General features: G+C 42.3%; 1 protein-coding gene across 4 annotated transcripts in view; it reads right to left on the bottom strand.

Moving 5' to 3' along the window:
* BRD4 (bromodomain containing 4) overlaps positions 1-22,428 on the bottom strand; it is an 83,284-nt gene that overhangs the window by 55,576 nt on the left and 5,280 nt on the right. For all 4 annotated transcript variants that reach the window (XM_063292558.1, XM_063292557.1, XM_063292560.1 and 1 more), the window contains exon 2: positions 7,113-7,198. Coding sequence is in view for 1 of the 4 variants with exons in the window: in XM_063292559.1 (XP_063148629.1) it covers positions 7,113-7,198 (86 nt within the window). In the remaining 3 variants the exon portion in view is untranslated. The remainder of the gene's footprint in view (positions 1-7,112; positions 7,199-22,428) is intronic.

A 22,428-nucleotide genomic window follows, 5' to 3' on the forward strand; every position in this document is an offset into this window, starting at 1 on the left:
AGTGATTTCTGTAGGCAATCTCTCCTTTGCCTGACCCTTTCCCACTGCCAGCACAATTGCATTGCTTTTGATATGTAGAAGAGCAAACAGCTTACTCGAAATCCCTCTCCAATCTCTCTGCTCTGGGGGGGGGGGGGGTGTCAGGCAAAGGAGAGATTGTCTACAGAAACTGCTTGCTTTTCTCTCCCCCCCACCAGCACAGAGCAAAGAGATTGGAAAGAGATTTCAAGAGAGTAAGCTGTGTGCTCTTTTACACATCAAAAGCAGCAGGAAAGGGTCAGGCAAAGAGAGACTGACTACAGAAACTGCTTGCTTTTTTCCTCCCCCTTCCCCCCACAGAGCAGAGAGATTGAAGAGAAAGAGATTTCAAGAGAGTAAGCTGTTTACCAGCAGCAGGAAAGGGTCAGGCAAAGGAGAGATTATCTACAAAAACCACTTGCTGTTTTTCCCCCACCCCCCCTTGCAGAACAGAGAGATTGGAGAGGAAGAGATTTCAAGAGAGTACCTTAAGCTGTTTGCATAGCATACCAATGGCTCCCAGCCTGAGCTGCAGTGTGATTGCATTGCTCTCCATGTGTACACAACAGCAGGCAGGCACTCAAGCATTCCAAAGGGTGGTGGAGTGGTTAGGAAACAAACAAAAGCCTAAGGTGTGAAACAGACTTGTCTTGTCTCTTTTCAACTGGAAAGCACAGTCACAGTCATGTGATTTCCCACTTAGTGACCACTTCGCTTAACAGCGGAGTTGCCAGTCCCAATTAGGGTCGTTAAGCGAGGACTATGTGTACATGAATTCAGTTTTGATAACCTTCTAGAGGGTGAATTAGTTTTCCCTGTTTTAAATTTTCTGAAATAATACATGCTTGTAGTTGTAAGCGCTCATCTGAATAATGTTCTTATACAGCTTAACACACTGCAGCAACCCTGAACACCAGAAAAAGGAAACAGATCATCTACACAGCATCTTCCAACAAAATGGATACCCCCTCAACTTTATCAAAAAGTTCCTTACCACTCAACCCACAACAACCCAACCAACAGAAACTATGAAAAGGATGACACTGCCATACATCAGAAACATCTCAGAAACTACCAACAGACTGTTACAACCACACGGCATCACCATAGCACATAAGCCAACTAAACCTCTTCAAAACATCTTAAGCAATCCAAAAGACCCAGTAGCCCAAGAAGAAAAAACAGGAATTATCTACAACATACAGTGTAACGACTATAACAGCCACTATGTAGGACAGACAGGCAGAAGTCTAGCAGAACGCATCCACAAACACCAACTGGCAGTCAAAAGACACAATGAAAAACTCCTTAATCTCACAACACATGGACAGACTCAACCATACTTTCAACTGGGAAACTGTGAGCATCCTAAACCAAGCCAAATCCAAAAATGCCGGAGAATTCCTGGAAGCTTGGCACTCAGACAAATCAAGAGACACATAGACACACAGAAGTAAACAACATTTACATACCATTCAAAAGAGACAACAGAAAAGCCCAAAGACCAGTACACCTCCTCGCCAGCAAGCAACACCCAGATATGCAAAGATTAACACTAGGATTAACACCAAATGAACAATCAAACAGCACAATATACCCTAATCAAGGAACTCAGGCAATCAACCAAGCAGCGAACAACAGCCCAATCAAGGAACTCCCAAGGAGAGAACAACACCCCCACCAACCCAGGCAGGGCAAGCCACTGTATATAAACAGAGAGCAAGGCCCTCTCCCTGTTCACACTGATGATGTTGCCTAGCCTGGCAATGAAATGTCTGCAAGATAACAACAAGGCTCAGAGAGCACCAAGGACTCCACAGTTAGTCTATCACGTGAGTCATCTATTTCCCCAGTCCACCCTATAGCCGTATTAAAGACAGTGGCAGCAGTAGAGGAGGAACCCACTGGGGCACTGGCATTTGCCTGATTATACTATGAACTGGCACCAAACTTGACTTAACTCGAACATCTTCTAAATACCTATGATATACAGAAATATACACAAGCAGGTAGCCATTCTACTGTGATAGGATGCACCATAAGAAAAATGGAGAAAAGCTGCTGTGCTGCATAATACTGTAAAAGTACTAGCAAACATGAACAAATAAACATAAGAATCCTGAATTACTGTATGTTACGCAACTTCTACTTGACCCCCACCCCCACCCGATAATTCAGCCTGAAGCAAGAAGTGCTACAGAAGTCACAGAAAATGCTTCCAAAGCACTCTATCTGAGTCAAGATAAAGCTGCTAAGGAGATCTGGGTCTGTTATTTCCTGTTCCTTTTCTCAAAGGAAACCTTTCATCAGCTGCAGCAGATTTTGACCAGTTAAGCTCTACCAAACAAGAAAGAGATCAAGCAAATAAGGGTACGTATTTATTCCCATTAGCTATTTTAATTAAACTCTTTGATAAAGCCAAGCCCCTAGCTCAGGATGTTAGATAAAGAATTTTGGGACAAACTAAAAAAGTGGTAACTGTATATACTATGGTGCTTTGGCACTTGGCAGAGTCCATGAATACATAATTAGATTTTTCCCTCCTGGCCCAAGGTCCCCCAGCTGGCTTTATGCCTAAAGTGGGACTAGAACTCATGGTCTCCCAGTTTCTAGCCTGATGACTTAACCACTACACCAAACTGGCTCTGCATGATTAGGTTAAGATTAAGTTAGATTACATTAAGGTTAAGATCTGGTAAAAATGAATTTAAAATTGGATGCTAGCATACTGCAAAGTAAAATGCTAGCTTAACATCTTTTTTTCGAATAATGCTTCTGAGCCCTGTATATACAACAGATACATTATTTGAAAATAAAAATGCTAGGGGGCTGGAGCCCAATACACCAACTCCGTGTTCAGAGACTGAGTTCCATTCCAACAATCAGGTTGTTAAGCAAAATGGTCGCTATGTGAACATGTGGCTGAGAGAGAGAGAGAGAGAGAGAGAGATGCTGCAAAGATTGCTGGTTGCTGCCCTCTCATTCAGACGAAGTTCTCTCGTACAGCTACACCAGTGTCACTCTCCCTCTGGCTTGCGTTGTTGTCAAGTGCATTCAGTTTGGTTGTAAATGTGCACATTGGTTGCAAAATTAATTATTACTGTCGTATCTGCAAATGGTTGCTAACCAAGGTACTGTAATCACTAAACAAGGAGTGGGTGTACTTCATTTGAAAGTATATTCATTGCATAGGAAAAAGAAAACAGAAGCTGACATGCTAAAAAGCATTCTAGAACGCTAAAGATGATGGTGGCAAGCAACTGCGCTACTGTAGTTTGCCTTCTGATCATACCTTTAAAGGCAGCCATTTAGTGAATACAGGTAGTCCTCACTTAACTGCCATAACTGGGAGCAGAATTTCAGTTGCTAAGTGAAGCAGTCATTAAGCGAATCCGACCTGATTTTACGTTTTTTGCAGCAGCTGTTAAGCGAACCACACAGTCCTTACGTGAATCACACAGTTCCCCATTGATTTTGCTTTCCAGAAACTGGCCTGGAAGGTTCAAAACGGCAATCACATGACCATGTGATGCTGTGATGGTTGTAAATGCGAACTGATTGCCAAGCGCCCAAATCATGATCACGTGACTGGGGAGAAACGCTGCAACGGTCGCAAGTTGGTTTTTCCAGCACCGTCTGAAGTCTGAACCCTAAACAAATGGTTGTTAAGCGAAGACTACCTGTATGCCCATAACATGCCCCCAAATCTCAAACATGCCCAGTGGTCAATTCATCTAGCCACTATGCCAATTATTTAAACAGTTTATTTCAGTAATGTTAAAATAGTCATTATGGGCAGTCAGTGTAGAGAGTAAAGAAGACCTGGATGGAGATACTGGTAGTCCTCACTTAACAACCATTCATTCAGCAACCATTCAAAGTTACAACAGCACTGAACAAATGGTAGTTATGACCAGTCCTCAAAGTTATGGCCTTGCAGTGCTCACAGTTACCTGATTAAAATTCAGGTGCTTGGCAACCAGCTCGCATTTATGACTGCAGTGTGTACTTCAACTCCCTCCATCCACATATCTCCCCCGCATCTCTGCCCTTTTGGCCACCTTACACTCCGCCACCTACCCCTGCTGCCCCCTGCTGACCTTCACCGTCTTTTCCCTCCTGCTGCTGGCCCTGGATCCAGGCACTGGGTGAGGGCGCAGCCCTAGGACACGTGGGGCAAGCGTGGCAGAGCTGCAGAGTCAGGCTACTGAAGAAAACTCACCGGGCCTGGCCGGAAGGAGGCAGAGGAATGGAGCAGACGGAGGAGGCAGGGAAGCAGTGAGGGCGGCGGCTCTCTGGGCAAAAGTGAATGCTGTCGGTGCTGTGCAAAGCCTCCTTCACCTTGGGAGCTGCCACCCAAACAACTGCCCTGCTTTCTCCATCAGCTCCGTCCCACTGCTTCCTCCCCAGCAAGTTCCCTTCGGTGGACAAGATTCCGCTGCCCTGCCTTGCTCACCCTGGGGCTGTGCCCTCACCTAGCACCTGGATCCTGGGGCAGCAGCTGGAGGAATAAGATGGCAAAGGTCAGTGGGGGGCAGCGGGGGATGGCGGAGTGCAAGGCAGCCAAAAGCAACAGAGATTGGGGGGTGTTAGGCAGGTGGGGGGAAGTGAAGCAGAAGCAAGCACGGCAGGGCCTCATCTGCCGAAGGGAGCTTGCCAGGCCTGGCTGGGAAGGAGGCAGCAGGATGGAGCTGGCAGCTTGCGCAGGGCAGGAGAAGTATGAGGTCCTCACCTAACGGCAGTGAGGTCCTCATCTAGCGACCGCAACCAGGACTACTAGAACTGCCATTGCTAAATGGTGCAGTCACATCTTTCACCTAATGACCACTTCACCTAGTGATGGAAATTCCAGTTCTAATCAGGGCATTGGAGGACTACCTGTATGCAGGTACTGTTGCTTAGGCAAAAGGGGCTAAAGTCCAGAAGGTCCAGAAAGCTTTCAGAAACAGGACAGACACCTCCCTAATTCACTGAACTACAGGTAGTCCTCACTTAACAACCAGTTGAAGTTATGACGGCCTTGGAAAGGGTGCTGTACGGCCTGTAAATCACTTCCAGCTGTCGTGAAATGTTGTGCCACCCCCCTGTGGTCACATGACTGCATTTTGGGCACTTGGAAACTGACTTGCATTTACTACCGGTTGCCAAGCACCCCGTGATCATGGGATTGCCCTTTGCAATCTTTTCTGCCAGCTTCCCCAGAAAGTCAATGGCGAAGACAACAGGGAAGGTTGCAAGCGGAGGGGATGGAATTCTCTGGAGATCCTAGGAGGGGGTGGGGCTGGCTTTGTGCTGTGAAGAAGGGGGGAATGGCAGCTTTCAGCTCTTTTTCCCTTCTTTGCAGTGAAAGCCCTCTTTGGAGCAAGGGGGGGCGCTCTGGGGGATGGGTGGAATCCTTCGAAAATCCTTGGAATCTCAAAGGATTCCTTCCACCCACCCACCCCGCGGAGGCACCCCGCACTCCTTACCGCTGCCTCTCCACTCAGGGGCTGAAAATCCTGCTTGGATCTCAGCTCTCTCTTGGCTCTGGGGGCTGTTTCAAGAGCTCCCTGCCGAAGGATTCCCAGCCCCTGTACGGAGAGGCAGTGTGGTAAGGTAAGGAGCGCAGCGTGCATCCAGTGGGTGGGTGGATCCTTCCGCAGGGAGCTCTTGAAACAACCCTGAGACAACAGGAAGAAGGTGCACAGCCTGCGCTGGGCCTCCCAGGGTCTCCCGAATCCCCAAGGCACACAGCGCTCCTTACCTGGGACTCCATCTGCTTAACAAGCTGCAAGATCGCTTAATGGCTGCAACTGAGAGTGCTGATATTGCAGTTGTTGAGCCAAGCTGTCACATGCTGCCCCGCTTAACAGTAGCTTTGCTCAACGACCAAGATTCCAGTCCCAATTATGGTAATAAATTGAGGACTACCTGTATAAGGAGGAGGAGGTATAGCACAATCCAACTTGCAAGATTCTGTCATTATAACCAATCTCAATAGAAGTAATTTTAGTCTTCCTGTGGAGTTGATTTCATGGTCTAGTCTCCCTAATGTGGCTGACAGTTCCTGGGTTATGCAATGGTTCTGTTCTAGGAACAGTATCTCATCACACATGCAAAAAGCCCATTTTTGCACCCCTTGCGTAAAGTCCAATTTACATAAGTCAGAGCCTAAACTTAATTTTTTAACCATCTAGAACAGGGATAGGCCACATGTCACCTTTGGGCACCAGCCATCTCTCTTAGTGCCTACCAAGTTCCCTGTTTAACATGACTTTTAAAAAATAAGTGGGAAACAGACCTGCCACAACCTCTAGCATTATGTATAAGGGATGGGTAGTATGTGATTTCAAACTATTCTTAAGTGTGACTTCCTTCATTCTTCATCACTGGCCATGGTAATTAGAGCTTACAAAGCTCAAATACATCAATATCTGGAAGGCCCCATGTTTCCCATCTTTGATTTACCATAATGCTCCAGCCCTAAATATAAACCATATACTTTCAGAGAAAATATGCATCTACAACATTTTGACTGCACATGTGCTCATCCGACCCCTCTATCACCACCACCCCAAAACCAAAGGTCTAAACACTGTAAAACGTAAATTGTTTTGGTTAGAAGTAAATTATAACATTTTTGTATTTTTTGCTATTTTTATGGGGGGGGGATTCCCTGAAAATTATGTCAAAGGTTCTCCAGGGTTAAAAGGTTGAGAAAGGCTGAACCAGAAGCTCACACACATCTCCCAGCATCTTTCACAGAGGCAATGGTACTAGGAGCTGTGGTTCAGCAACACTGGGAACACTGTGCATCCATGGAAGGAAGCAAGATTAACCAGTTTGCTACCTGATAAATAGTTGCTTTTTGATTAGCCATAACCATCACATTAGTAATTCTGGAACAGGAAACTCTCTTATACGATTTTATGAGACTGCCAAAACTACGCTCTCAAAACTTCCTATTTTCAAATGTGCCTATCTCTGATCGAAAGACTGAATATACAGGATCATCACAAAAAAGCCCAAGATACACACAAACGATCAGGAAACCAAACCTTCCAATGCAAAAATGTGTATGTATTGCATATTAGTATAGAGGAATGAAATATTACCTTGAAACAGAGCTTATCACTGATTACTTCCTTCTGGTAATTACGCTCTAATATCCATTTCTGGCATGGAACAGTGAAGTACAACTCTGTAAAAACAATGAATTAGATCAGTATCAAAATAAAGGTGTGAAGAGGAAAAACATTTAAATTCTGGGTAATGAAAAAACTTGATTTCTCAGCCCTAACTTCAGCTTTGTGAAATAAATACATGTTTTAAAAATACCTGATTTTTGGAGATGAAGGCTTATATATAATAAACACCTAATTTATTTAGGCCAAAGATTTATCCATGTTCAACAAATACCTCTTAAAGCTCACAAGCTGATTTAACAAGTTGTTCATCTCTTGATCTTTACCCCAGACATTGAATTACAACCTTAGCTGTTAATTTAACTGATCTGAGAACAGCTATAGACAGACAGGTCTTCAGTGAATTTTGCCTTTAAAGCTCCTTGTTTATTTATTTATTGCATTTATATACTACAGGCTGAGATGTGATCTAGCAGCGGAGGACATTGACATCAGTCCATTGCTGTGGACAGATGACTCCCTGCTTGCCTTTTGGCTCACTAGTATCACCCCTCCCTGCAGAGACAGGGCCTATTTGATTGGCCTGCCCCAGGCAACTGATGGGCCCAATGGTGTTCCAGAGAGAGCTTAGGGATTTCTCTGAGGATCTGATAGGCAGTTCAGTTGAGGCCCTAGTGACTGCCTGTAATGGGCAGGTGCCTGGGGCCTTGGATCATATTGCTCCTATGCAGCCTCTCCCTGTGTGCTGATTCTGGGGCGCACCTTGGTTTACTGAGCAGCTCCAGGATATGAAGCACTAGAAGAGACACCTCGTGCCCTTGGAGGAAGAGTTGAAGTGAGTCTGACCAGACACAAGTAAAAGCCGATATTAGGAATTACCTTGTGGCGATAAGGGTGGCAAAACATCAATATTTCCATGCCCTTATTGCATCTTATGATAGCCATCCAGAAGCTCGGTTTAGAGTAACTCTGTCCCTACTGAGTATGGAGGCTCCTTGGAACATCTATTGAGCCACTGTGAGGATTATTTGATGGATAAACTCACTCACATTCACTTCGACTTGGATTCTGAACTGGCAGAGAAGGCTGAGAGACTCCAGAGGAGGTGGACAGGATTCTCTGTGCTGCCACCTGGATCAGGGCCTCTCCTGGATCGTAAAAGCAGCCAAAGAGGTGATGCATGGCTGGGTCCATGCTGTGGGGTTGGCCTCTCTGAGGGAGTGGGTGGTACCTCCTGCCTTGAAAGAGGCAGTGGTGAGCCCCCTTCTCAAGAGGCCATCCTTGGACCCAATGGTTTCTGACAACAACCAACCAGTCACCAACCTTTCCTTTTTGGGAAAGGTTAAGAAGGTGGTCAGTCTGCAGCTAGGAGAACCCTGGAGGAAATGTATTATCTAGATCCCTTTCAGCTGGGTTTCAGGCTAAGATTTAGTACGAAAAAGCCTCAGTTGTGCTTGTTGATGACCTGTGACGAAGCCAGGATAGCAGTGGCACATCCACCCTTGATCCCTCAGAGGCTTTCAATACCGCTGACCTCAGTATCTTTCTGAGCTGGCTCTGTGGGTTGGGGATACTGTTTTACAGTGGTTCTCTTTCTTTCTCCAGGGCCAGTTTCAGTCAGTGCTGGTTGGGGGGCGGGGAGGGAGATCACTCTCTAGGACCCTCCTGTGGTGGGTGCTGCAGAGTTCTACTCTCTTCCCTCCTTTTCAACATCTACATGAAACCGATGGGTGAGGTCATTGCCAATTTGGGGTTCAGTATCATCAGTACACTGATGATACCCAATTGTATCTTTTTGACTGGGCCAGACAAGTGAGGTTGTCAAGGTTCTGTCCCAGTGCCTGGAGTTGTGTGTGTCTGGATGGAGAGGAACCATCTCTAACTCAATCCTACCAAGACCAAGTGGCTGTGGATGTATGAATCACTCCATCTTTGACCTTGGATGGGACTGCACTTCCCCCTTCAAAACTGGTACACAATCTGGGGGTCTTCCTGGAATTGCAATTCCTGCTTGAAGAGCAGGTGTGAGCTATGGCTAGGAAGTTTTTGCACAACTCCATCTGGTGGACTAGTTGTGCCCTTTCCTAGATCAGGGGGGCCTTCAGACAGTCACTCATGCCCTAGTCATCTGGCAGCTTGACTACTGTAATGCTTTCTTCATGGGGCTGCCCTTGAAGATCACCTGGAAGCTTCAACTGGTCCAGTGTGCCTTGTTATGCTCTGCTTCATGAGGTGCACTAGTTGCCAATTTGTTCTTGGTGTGATTTTAAGGTGCTGGTTGTTATCTATAAAGCCCTACATGGCGTAGGGTCTGGTTACTTGAGGCACTGCCTGTCTCCCATAACATTCCCCCGGCCAATTTGATCCTGCAGGGTTGGTGCGCTTTGGGTTCCTTCAATTAAAGAATATTATCTCTCAGGACCCCAGAAGCACGCCTCCTCTGTAGCAGCACCTGCCCTCTGGAACAAGGTTCCTCCCGAGATCCAGATGGCACCCACTCTGCTATTGTAGAAGTGCCATGAATACCTGGTTCTTCACCCAAGCCTTAGACAAGGGAGAGTGAGACCCCTCACTTCATCGTGCTTGCCATCTTTTTTTATTTGTGTTTTATTGTAATTTGTTTGATTGTTGTGAGCCACCCAAAGTCGTTGAGGGTTAGGTGGCATTCAAGTTTAATACATCACTATTATTATTACATGCATGGAAATTAAAAGAGAAAATTATTTTCTAGCATATTCCATATAGCATATGACAGGGTATACAACTTCCTTCAGACTAGGTAGGGAAGTGTGTAATCTTTTGGACTATTCTTTTTATCCCGCTTTTACTATTTTCTTTAATACATAACTCAAGGTGGCAAACATATCTAGTACTCCTTCCCCCTCCTATTTTCCCCACAACAACAACCCTGTGAGGTGAGTTGGGCTGAGAGAAAGTGACCGGCCCAAAGTCACCCAGCCAGCTTTCATCCCTAAGACACAACTGACAAATCACCACAGATTTGCCCCAACTCTGAGAGTTAATTCCAGTTTTACATATATGCATTGTTCACATGTTAGTTAGCCAAATCTTCATGGTTAAGCAAGATTGATGTATGTTATCTGATTACCCCTGCTTTGCCTCTTTTCCTACACTGGTGTGGTGAACATGCAGCTGAACTGGGATTCCTGGGTTATTATTCCTTTAATGCAATACTAAATAGTGCACAAAGGGAGAATCTCTGGTTTATGCATCTGGTACAAGAACTGTTGTTTATCCTGACTTATCAGACAGTATGAAGTTTGTTTGGACTGCTCATAAAGTACAGTACTGATCTCAGAGAAAATCTTTTCCAGATCCCTTCAAACAAGTATTTAAGAATTATAATAAGAATTCTTAGGTCACATTCAGCGCTCAATGAAAAGATGTACTTATGCGAAACCATAAGGGAGGCTTCCCAAATCTGCTCTGTAAGATTGAGGGAGTCTCCAGAGCAAGTTTAAAAAGCATAAATTTAAACACAATCCCAGAAATTATACAAATAGGCTATAAAAAATTAACTACAGTACCAACATTAATCTTTTAAAAGTGCAAGTGATTTTATTCTAGTCCATTTTCTTATACTGAAAGATTGTGACTATCAAGACAAAAGAACCCTAATAATTACTGCTTAACAAAAGCTATATACAAATCAGGAAAAATGTATTATAACCCAACAACTTTTATTCTATTTATTATTACATACATAATGAAACATTTAAAAGCAAAATTGATACTTTAAAGATTTCAAAATGATTTACAGCATGATATCCTTAGTACATGAGAAACACTCACAATAAAACATTATTTGTTGTTGCAGGCTTTAAGCAAAGCTTAGCATCAAATATCTGGTGTTACTATCAACATTATGTCGTTTAATAAATAATACAACTTACAAACAGCAAGATGAAAAATTAAGCTTCTTGCAAAATCGTGTTTTTATTGCATATGGATCTTCAACCATACTGATAGAGTGAATGCTGTACAACTTGTTTTCCATACTAATACTATTGCTGTGTATTTCATCATCTCAATATCAATTCTTTGGTACAATGTTAAGCATTAAAAGGACAACTGAGGATCCCAAGGTGTGTCTGTTTTGTTAAAGAAATACGGAAAAAGTAAATACAAGCATTCTGTGTGGATCACTAAAACCAGGGGAAACTGTACTGCAGTTTCCATGGCAGAATCAATGTAGGCCATGTTTTTTTTTAATTGTGAGCCACCCAGAGTCAGTCTGAAGTTGGATGGCATCAAAGTCAAAATAAATAATAGAATGCTCGTTCTCTTTTATACATAATTGGAACTGCCCAGACATTTTCCTTCCCCCTTCAATAATTAGAGATACAGCACCTCTAGAGATTCAGTTGGTTACAGTCATGGTTATTAAAAAGATTTTTTTAAAAAAATAAATATAATAAAGCCATGTTGGATCATGAAATCCTAGCAGTGACAAACCAGTAAGAAATTAGTGGGTCTTTTTTGCATTGATAAAGCACTAGTTTAGGTCCCCCTCCCTGTGACAAAGATACTTCACGGTTATTTATGAAGCAGGATAAAAAAGGGGGGAAACATACCAACACCCACGTCACATAAGGAAACCAGGGAACTCTTTCTGATTCAAGAAGAAGATAAAGAAGACAATGATATACTCATTCCCCCATCTAGCACATACAGTAGCGCTCTTCAGGCTGATTTGGTTGAGAGAGAAAGGGCCACACATAACTGCTAATTGTCTCAAAGTAATAGGTTTCAACCTGTCTACCAAGTGTCTTTGAAAAATATACCTATTTGAAATGTATCAGGCCTGATTAATCAAATTTTCCTTTACTGGCACTTGGGACTTTTTCATTCTACTGGCACAGAAATGAACAAGACCAGAATGCCTGCTGAACCTTGCTATACTGACAAGTGATGAGCATGCACTAAGGCACTGGGATAGGGACAGAGTGCATACTCTTATCCTATTATATATGATTCAGATAACCTATTCAGCTGAACAAGACTACATGAAGATACATTTTCCAACTATGATGAGTTCCAACTACTTTAATGCCAGCTGTGTCTATAATAAAGCTTTCCTTATCCATGATTTGACTACAAGGCAGACCTGGCGCATATAACTGAAGCTGGGGGGTAGGGCATCTATCCACATGGGCTTCAGGTTTGGCATCAGACACAGTCCTTGGGCAGAGGAAGAGGGGATGCTGATGTAATCTACTAGACTGAATTGGTATTAAGATGTCCTACCTCACAGATAGCTGGATATGAGACCTTGCTTGTGCATCTGGGCCAGAGATGCCAGTTGGGCTGGCTGCTTCAATACTGTTCCCCCCGCTGCACAGCAGCTTTCCTGCCAGGTCTGCTTGACCTGCTCCCTAAAGTGGCAGTAGAGTTCCTTCATCTGGTAATGTTGGGGGACTTCAATTTATAATCCCTCAGCAGTGGGTCCAGAGCAACCCAGGAATTCACAGCTGCTATGACAACCATAGATCTGATCCAACCTATCAAGGGTCCAACACACAAGAGGCCACACACTAGATTTGGGTTTTGTCATGGGGCAAATATGACGATTTAAAAATGGGGGGGGCACTGAACTCCCCTCCTTGTCGTGGAGTTCTGTGGTGCCCCCCCCCATAGGGAAAGACCTAGTAAAACAGTCTGCCTTGGCCACCTGATAGAACCTGACATTTTCATATGGCTCTGGGCTCTTGGGGAATTTCCCAAGAATCTGGTGAACAGCTCAGCCAAGACTCTTGTCAGCAAAAGGAGCATCCAGGGCACTAGACTGGACTGGTCTGCTCAGGAGCAGCCTCTTTATGTTCACAGATCCACTGCAGTCCCTTGCTTTACTGAGGAGCTCAGGAAGCCTTTGCTTGATCCAACTATCTTGGACAATAATAATTTGTTTTTTCCAACTTTCCTTTTCTTGGAAAGGTTGTAGAAAAAGTGGTGATCCTGCTATTGCAAAGGACTCTAGAGGAAGTAGATTATTTGGATCCTTGAAAATCAAGATCCCGCATGGAAACTGCACTGGTCACACTTGTGCATATTTGGAGAAACACGGACTGGGGGACTGCAGCTCTTCAGGCTTCCTTGATGATATCAAGGAAGCCTGAAGAGCTGCAGTCCCCCAGTCCGTGTTTCTCCAAATATGCACAAGATGATATCAAGGAAGTGGCTTCTGATATTATTAGCCAGGGTAACCTTCTGGACTGTGTTAAAGGAACTGGGAGGGTGGCATTGTTTTTTAGTGGTTCAGTGGTTCTCCTCCTTTTGGAAAGATTGGTTCCAGTTATGGGAGGGGACTTACCCAGAGACCTCAGAAATCTCTCCTCTCTCCACTCATTTTAACATCTATATGATGTCCTGTCCCTACAGGACTGTCACCCGATTGGAACTTTTTAGAACTCCCTCCCAGTGGGAATTCAATCAGTCTCATTCCTCCTAAATTTCAGGAAAATTTGAAGACCTACTTGTTCAATGCTGCAGAGAAAACCGTGTTCTTTGACAGGAAGTTGGGGTTGCTGATGACAGTATTTGTATTTTTGGTGCTCTTTAATTTTTTTTGCTTTTGAGTATATGGGGTCTTCTCTTGGTGCATTTTACATATTTATATTGTTAACCACCTCTGCCTGAGACAATGGGCATTATACAAGCAACATGAATAAATAATAATAGCCAATAAGCTATTAACAGACAAATGTCTACAAAGATTGTCAATAAAGGGCCAGCAACCAACAGACAAAAAATATGTACAAGACCTTGTATACAGATCAAAGCTACTGCAACGTTTTCTATTCTCTCCCTTCACAAGTAGCATTGCCCATCTTGCATGAATAATGATCTCTGCAAAAAAGCAAGAACAAAACCAAGGAAACTGTGTGCATTACTAGCTGATGCTTTCATGGTGCCTTCAGGAAGGTACAGAGGCAGAAAGTGAGAAACTTTTCACAAATTCATCTAATTACAGGTAGTCCTCACTTAATGTTCATTTGTTCGGCAACTATTTGAAATTATGACGGCACTGAACAGAAGGACTTATGACCATCCTCAAAGTTCCAGTCGTTGCAGCACCCCCGCAGTCACATGAACAAAATTCAGGCCCACCCGCATCTATGGCCACCTTTTGGTCACCCGCCTACCCGGCGACACTGGCTGCCCCTTGCTGCACTGTGTGCCACTACTGTGCTGGCCAGAGCCTTCTTCAGGCTGCCTTATTTTGCGCCAGTGCTACCAGGGCCTCTATCATGCCCCGGCCAGGGTCTCCATTCATACCCTGGCCAGGGCCTCTGTTTGCTTACCACCCAAGGCCATTTTTTGTGAAAGAAGGTCCCGGCTGCGCTGGCATGAAAGAAGAACCCATCTAGAAGGAGCTTCCTTTTGCACAGGTGCAGCTAGGGCCTTCTTTCACATGCCCACCTTCCAAAATTTCATGAGAAGGCTGCACACAATTTGGACAATAAGCAGGTGTAGCCTCAGGAAGAAGGCCTGGCACAGCCAGCAGCTGCCTTGCAAAGGCCAGGCCAGGCATGCCTTGTCAGCAGCAGCAGGAAGAAGATGGAAAAGGTCAGCTAGAGGTGGCAGGGGCAGCAAGTGTAGGGTGGCAAGGCTGGCAGATGCAGAGGAGTGCAAGGCGGCCAAAGGGGCAGAGATGGGGGGGGGAGATAGGCAGGTGGGAGACGTTCAAGAGGAGGCAGTCCATTACCTTACCAAGGCTCAGGGCTGGGAGGGACCAAGTCAGGAGTGGCTTGGATTGGCGTGGGTCCTCAGCTAACGAGTGGTAGGATTAAGTTAAAGACAGCATGTGGTCATGTGACATCACGCTTTACAATTGCATCGCTGAGCGATGGAAATTCCAGTCTCCACTGGTCGTAACTCAACTACCTATACATTGCAATCTTTGCAAAGTACCATTTTTACTACTAGACTAACATATTCCCTTCACTTTGCAAAAATTGCATAAATCAGAAATAGTACAGTTCTTTTGAACTGTCAGATATGAGCTATTAAAACAATAAACCAATCATACAAAAAAGCACATTGAAAATTATACAGGAAATAATTAGAATGAACTACAACAGTAAATGTTGACAATTCTGCATCTCTGTCTTAGTGAATGAGAACATGTGATACAATGAAAGAGAAAGCTACATGAGCGTGCATGGATGTACGTTGGAGAAAGTAGAAAAAAGTAATCAAATTTAAGTTCTAAAAAATGAAGTTATGTTTCACATGCTACTTTCCTGATTTCAATTAACTTTTACCTTGTTTGACCTCTGAAGGACAGTAAACACAGAGACTATACCTAATTCATAAAAATATAGTATTGGCTTATGTTCAGGTTAGCCCCATGGCTGTTAAAAGTGCTTTGATTTTGATGTAATTTGCCAGCATAACAGGACAATAAAGAAATAATTAAGTTATGACTATGGCTATGCATTACCTCCAGATGCAGAACCGATATAGCTCAGAATACCAAATGCTGAAGAGCATATTAAGATTTCATGAATGAAATGAAAATAGAGCTTCCCCACTGCACACAAACTTGTGAATCCAAAGAACCAGAACGCCAATTCTTTTCTACTCTGGCAAAAGCTCATTTATGAAATTCCCACAGTATCCACTATACTGCATTGGTCCTTATTCTAGACTTCAAAAATGATTCACAATTTTTTCCAACTACAACAGATGGTGACATAATAAAATGCCAAGATTATACAGTTTGGATGCGCTCATCACCATGATTACTATGTCTCATTTTAACATAGTGCAACAGCCCAAAGCATATAAGCATCAGCAATTTTCTGTACCCTATTCAGAATTGGCAGAAAAACTCAGCCCCTTGCAGATACTTCCTTTCTGCCTCTTCTTTAAGCATAAAAACAAATTACCCCAGCAGCAAAAGGATGTAGTTATTACTCCTTCCCAATGAATGGAGTCTTGGATTTATGTTGACACCGTTGAGGAAAGCCTGTTTTTGGTTACTAACATTAAAAAATAGCCTTCAGGGCATTAGAATTGTGCCTTCCTGGAATCAGCTCTGCCAAGAGATAGTGTCATAAATACCTGCAAAGCATATTTTTCAACCTATATGATCTGCCTTTGATCAAAACCTTGATCAGAAAATCATTTTTATATTCTGGAGACGAACTGCAAAAGCAATTTCCTGCTAATTCTGGTGTTTACATATTGCCAGGTAAAGGTCAAACAAGTACAGTATGCTAAATCATATCCTAGTTGAGGTATAACATCAATCCAATTATTTTTTGAAAATCCAAATGCAGCAATTTATGATGCCACTTGTGAGATTTGGCAAAAATAGTAGCATTTATTTTTATTTAAACATTACTAGCAGTTTCCCCAAGAAAAGAAATCTTGATGCAATTTACATTTAAAATTGCAATGATAATCAAAACATTTAAAACATTAATAAAAACACATCAAATTTTATAAAATACAATGTAAAAAATAAAAGATAAACACCAAAACAGAAAAAGAAAATGAAAGCAGCAATAAAAATCAGGGCAGCATAAATTAAGAAAAAAAATCTCCACCAGGAGCAAAAAAGGCAATACGGATGGCAACTGGCAAACCTCACTGAGGACTTTCCAAAGTCAGAGGGCTCTCTGAAAAGGCCCACTTCTACATAACTACTTGCTGCACAGATCACTTGAGGAAATAGGTAGGAATGTATGGAAATATGTGTTCTATTAGACACTGTGACCCTAAGCTGTGAAGGAATTTATATGTTAACACCAGAACTGTAAATTGGAACACAAAATTACCTGGAAGCAAGTAAAGATAATTAAGAACAGGTGAGATGTGTTCATGTCACCCAGTTCAAGTCAGTACTCTTCCTGCAGTATTCTGTACTCAAAAAAGTTTCCAAATTGCATTCAAGAGCAGCCCCACATTTCGCTGCAGTAACATAAATGAGATGTTGTCAGGGCATAGATTACTATAGTGAGGCTACCCTTATCCAAACAGCATGAGCTGGTGAAAAGTGCTTCTCATTACAGAGAAGGCCTCTGTTGGGCCTCTAATGTCAAAGACAGATATAAGAGCACTCCAAAATACAAACATAATCCTTTGGGGGATCAAGTCGCACTCCTCTCACTTGGACAGATAAACCAACCACTAATACCACCTCTGTTTGTCTGGCCTGAGCTTCAGTTTGGTGGCCTCACCCAGTGCATTATTTCAGCCAGACACTGATTCAGCAATTCCACTGCCTCACCTGAATCCATGAGAAGAGATAGAACTCACTATCATCAATATACTGATTTTACTCTAACTATTTGAATTATTTCAGTTAGCAGTGTCTTGTAGATAAATGTGGGATTAAAAGGAACCCTGTGGTTCCCTATGGCATTTACAAGCAGAAGTCCCCTAGTATCACCTTCCAGAGATTACCATCCAGGTATGAATGGAACCACATGAAGGTTGTTCTGCCCACACCTAACTTGCACAGGAAAATCTACAGGGCTACAATTCCCATTTCTCTCTCTGCAAAGTTTATCCAACAGGTTAACCAAGGCAGTGTCAATGCCAAAACCAGGCACCGAGCACCTTGCCTATAAGGGGAAATTGGCTACTGGACTATAATTATTTAGATTTGGGGGTCCATTTTTTCCCTAGGAGTGGTCCCACTACAGCCTCCTTTAATGAGGCTATGCCCACTCCTTTGGGTAGGTAGGCCAGCTGGATACCTTCTTCTTAAGCCTTGAGGTGCAAAGATAACCAAACATGTGGTTGACTGAACTCAACCAAGCATATTGTCTATCATCTGAACATTCAACTAAACCTCATCTAAAAGAATCCGACCAGTCAGGGCCATGGGTTTTTTACAAGAACAGTCTAAATCATGACTAATTTGATAGATTCTAACCTCAGAGTATCTAGTCAACATGTCTCAGGGAGATACCCCTATATAATCTCCAATTAGGTCAAGCCCGCAATGGTCCTGAACGACTTAAAAAAAGCTCTGCTGGGTATTAATGAGAGAATTAAACGGTGAAAGGACAAAAAAAAAAGTTTTTTGCCTGTATCACCACAACAAAGTAGGCTCAATAGTGAGCTCTTACTAGATGAGATCCATTTTTCTCAACCTGCTTCTTAATCTACCAACCCTCTTCATTGCTCTTAGCCGAGATACATACCGAGAGACTGAATGGCCCTACACCATGACCAGCTCATAATCTGTTCCACAATCAGCCCCTGGCCATGTCTTTTTCATTGTAACTGAGCTCTTCTGCCTCCTTGTACCATTTTGATTTCTGTATATTCCATCTTATGTCCATGGTATATAGGCTTCATGTTAGTTGTTTGAAGACTGTGCTAGCAGTGTTGTTTGAAGTCTATGTTAGCTGTGAAGAAATCAGTGGATTGGTGGAAAATTATAAGGCATTCTCCTGCTTCATTTCTGTTTTCTAGGTGATACAATCCAACTAGGTTTTCCTTCTTTCTATTTCCAATTTGGCATTCCAATCTCCAACCGAAAGGAGAATATATTGCTGGATCTCATATTAAACTTGACCGTAAAACTCATCAACCTCTTCTTCTTCTGCATCAGTGGCTGGAGCATAAGCTTGGGTAATTGTCATATTAAAGAACTGTCTGTGAAGTCCAACTGATATTGCCCAGTCATTGACTGTGTTGCACTCAAGTAGTGACTTTGCTATATCCTTCCTGACTATGAAAGCAATGCTGCTCCTTGCTTTTCATGTCCTGAGTAATAAACACTATAGTCTTCTGACTGAAAGTGTCCAAGTTTCAATTTCAATTTGTTGATGCTTAAAATATCAATGCATACTTGATTCATTTCAACTCTGTGCTGAGCTTTCCCATGTTCACGTGTCTTATGTTTCATGTTTCCCTTGTGATTCTGTCTTTGCAACTTTGGATTTTCTTTACCTGCATGACAACACTGGCAACCAGATGTCCAGAAGGCTTTAATCAAGCTGCATCAAAAACACCATTTGTACTCTGAAAGATCCTCAGCTCTTCCTCAGTAGCATGTTGAGTGCTATGTGACCCAAAGGGACCCATCATCCAGCACTATTATCCATCACTATCAAGTCTATCTACATGGTTTACTTGAAAAATACAGGAGTGCTTTACCATTGTCTTCTCTTGTATAGTACAGGAGGTCCTCACTTAACGACCACTCATTCAGCAACTGTTTGAAGTTATGACCAGTCCTCGAAGTAATGGCCATTTGCAACCTTCACTGCCAGCTTCTGACAATCAAAGTCAGTGGGGAAGCTCACAGGAGGTTGCAAATGGCGACCACATGATGTCACACTTAACCACACGAGATTCGCTTAATGACAGCAAGAAAAGTGCTAGAACAGCCATGGCTAAGCAGCGCAGTCACACGACATTGTTCTTTACGACCGCATCACTTAGCAATGGAAATTCTGGTCCCAATTACCATAGTTAACAGAGGACTACCTGTAGTAAATGATGCCTTTGCCATTATCACTAATGTGGTAATTTACCTCCAGCATCTCCATATATTGCTGCTTCCCAATAGAGGTGCCTCCTTGCTTTAGCTGGAAGCTGGGATGACCTTCCCACATGGGTGACTCTGCTGAGAATACATACTCTTGCCATATACTCCCAGCATTCTTCATTCATTCCCCAGGAACACTACCCATCACATGAGGAGGCAGTACTGCAGGACCTTGGCTGATCTAAAATGTAGTATTTTGCTCCCAGATTGAAAAAGGATTTATTGTTTTGTGCACCTTATATTGTGAAGTATGAAATATAAAGCCTGATGAAGTAATAACACTATAAAGAACTTTGCATTTTGGCCACATTAAAAAACTGAGAATCACATCCCACTCCTGAACTGTGCTCAGCATATCAGGTATATTCACATTAAGGGCCATAAAAAGAGTTCAGATTAGAGATTCAGGGGGAATCCAACTAAAGTTTAGACAGTTAATTTGCGGTAAAATATAAATAAGCCTAAGGGTGAGGTGGTAATTTATGTTCCAAAAGTAAACAGTGGAAGCACATGGAACCATGTAACTACAAGGTTAAGTAATCAACAAAGTATTAACATGTTATGTATTAGCTACTTCTTAAGGAAAACAGAATGTAGTTTCAGTCAATAATATTTTTCAATGCAAAAGCCAAATTCTAGCACATTTAATAACATTTTGAGTATTAAGACCAATCATTCAACGGTTAAAAGTCTATTTGTAAGTCCAACATACTCAAGTATCTAGCTGTTGTAAAGATATTTGCACATTAAGGTCTAAGAGCAAAAAAGTTTTTATGAATACATTTGACTGACAAAAATTTTCTGCAAAAAAAAAGTTTGAAATGAGAGACAAGGAATTTCTCTTCACTACCATACTCATCTTTAGCTTTTATTTGACAACATTTTGTCACCAAGCCCCCTCTTCTTTTTCATTATTTTTTGTCTCTTTTTCAGCCAATAACTTCACTCACGCAGAGTGGAGAGGAGAATTATTGTTTAAAAAATTGAGAGCAGCAAGCAGTAAATATATCTAGGATGTCACATGTCATTCACATTAAAGAGAAGTCTCTAAATATACATCTTCAAAGCTTCATAGATGTAAAGTACTTTTAGATAATCAGATCACAAGGACTCAATCTTTTAATCAAATGTCGACAAATCAGCATATTCCATATTCTCCATTAACCAGTTTGTTCTAACTTCACCTCCCTCCCCTAATAGATCAGAGAACAAAGAATTGAGAATTAATTTGAACAAGAGTAATAAAGCATCAACTGCTATCTGGAAAACCCTAAAACTATGCTTACAGCACTCATTTTGCTTCTGAAAGCACCCCAAAGTACATACAAAAAAGTTGCTCATTCTGTCAGTAAAAAATGGAATGCTAGGAGTTTCCTACATTACACATTCAAGAAACCTAAGTTAAACGCCTAAGTTCTAGCACAGGGTAACTGTACTGACCTATAATCCAGTAGACTGTACTTACAGAAATAAATTGAAAACATAATGAGGAATGCAATCTGAGATTTTATTAAAGAATTTCACTATACATAAGGCCTTCAGGGGGGGCGCAACTACCATGGGATCCTCTTGCACTCTTGGTTATTGCTCAGATGGACAGGTGGAGGCCATGGCCAGGGAGGCCTTTGCCCAGCTAATGTTGATATGCTGGTGTGCAACTGCAACTCTATCTCGAGTGAGAGGTCCTTATGACAGTAGCTTATGTCCTCATCAGCATTTACCTAGTTTGCTGCAATGCCCTCTAGATGGTGCTGCCTTTGAAGATTATTGAGAAGCATCAATTGGTCCAAAATGCGGCAGCATAATTGTTGGCAAGTACTTGTTGACATGATACCTATGCTTCAGACCCTGTAATTTGTACCATCTTGCCTGATGAAGAGTTCTGGTAATTCAAAAACACTGCATGTTATTTGTGTTATTTTGGTTGGACCTAATGGTGGCATGCTCTTCTACAGGAACTGACTGCTTTTCTTCATGGACCAATACAGCCACCACCTGGTTTTTTCATGTAAATGTAGGCAGTAATCCTGCACACTGCGGCCTAAAATAAACAATTCCTACATAGTAAATACAATTAAAAACCACAAACACTAAATCCTTTGCTGTCAAACCGATTAACTATACAGCCTACATAGATATTAATAGATACTGAAGAGGCACCTGCTATAGCACCAACTATACTTCATACTATAATCCACTGGCCTCTGAAGTATGGGGTTACTTAGCAAAAACAGGCAGAGGTCTTTGCAATTATCCGCTCTGAGTCAACAATACAGATACATCTTAAAAAGCATATTCATGTGACAATTTAAAAATGCCCTTCAGACATTTTCAATACAATACCTATAAGCTCAGGCAAATAGAGCCAATCCAGAATAAGACTTGTAATTTAAAACAATTGGAAGGAACAAGATTGTTTCTATTCTCTGCTCTTAAGCCGTGATGAATATGAAAGCATAATAAATGCTTTTACAATTTTCTTGTAAAAGCCATGGGAGAAAACTATGGGCACTTGAAGAGTTTTGTTTAAAAAATGGATCACTCTACATAAGATTAAAGTTGAAAAATTTGCAGACTAAAACCACATTAGCATACATATTTGTAAAATAGCATTTTTATTAACAGTAAAGTACAGTATCTTTTCTAACTATATATCTGATGGCTGATTTGAGGGGGAAAACCAGCTCACATTCATGTAAAATCACAGCTTACTTTAATTAAAAAAGAAATTTCAGATAATTAATTACAAGT

This window comes from Candoia aspera, chromosome 2 (assembly GCF_035149785.1).
Source record: "Candoia aspera isolate rCanAsp1 chromosome 2, rCanAsp1.hap2, whole genome shotgun sequence".
Lineage (NCBI taxonomy): Eukaryota > Metazoa > Chordata > Lepidosauria > Squamata > Boidae > Candoia > Candoia aspera.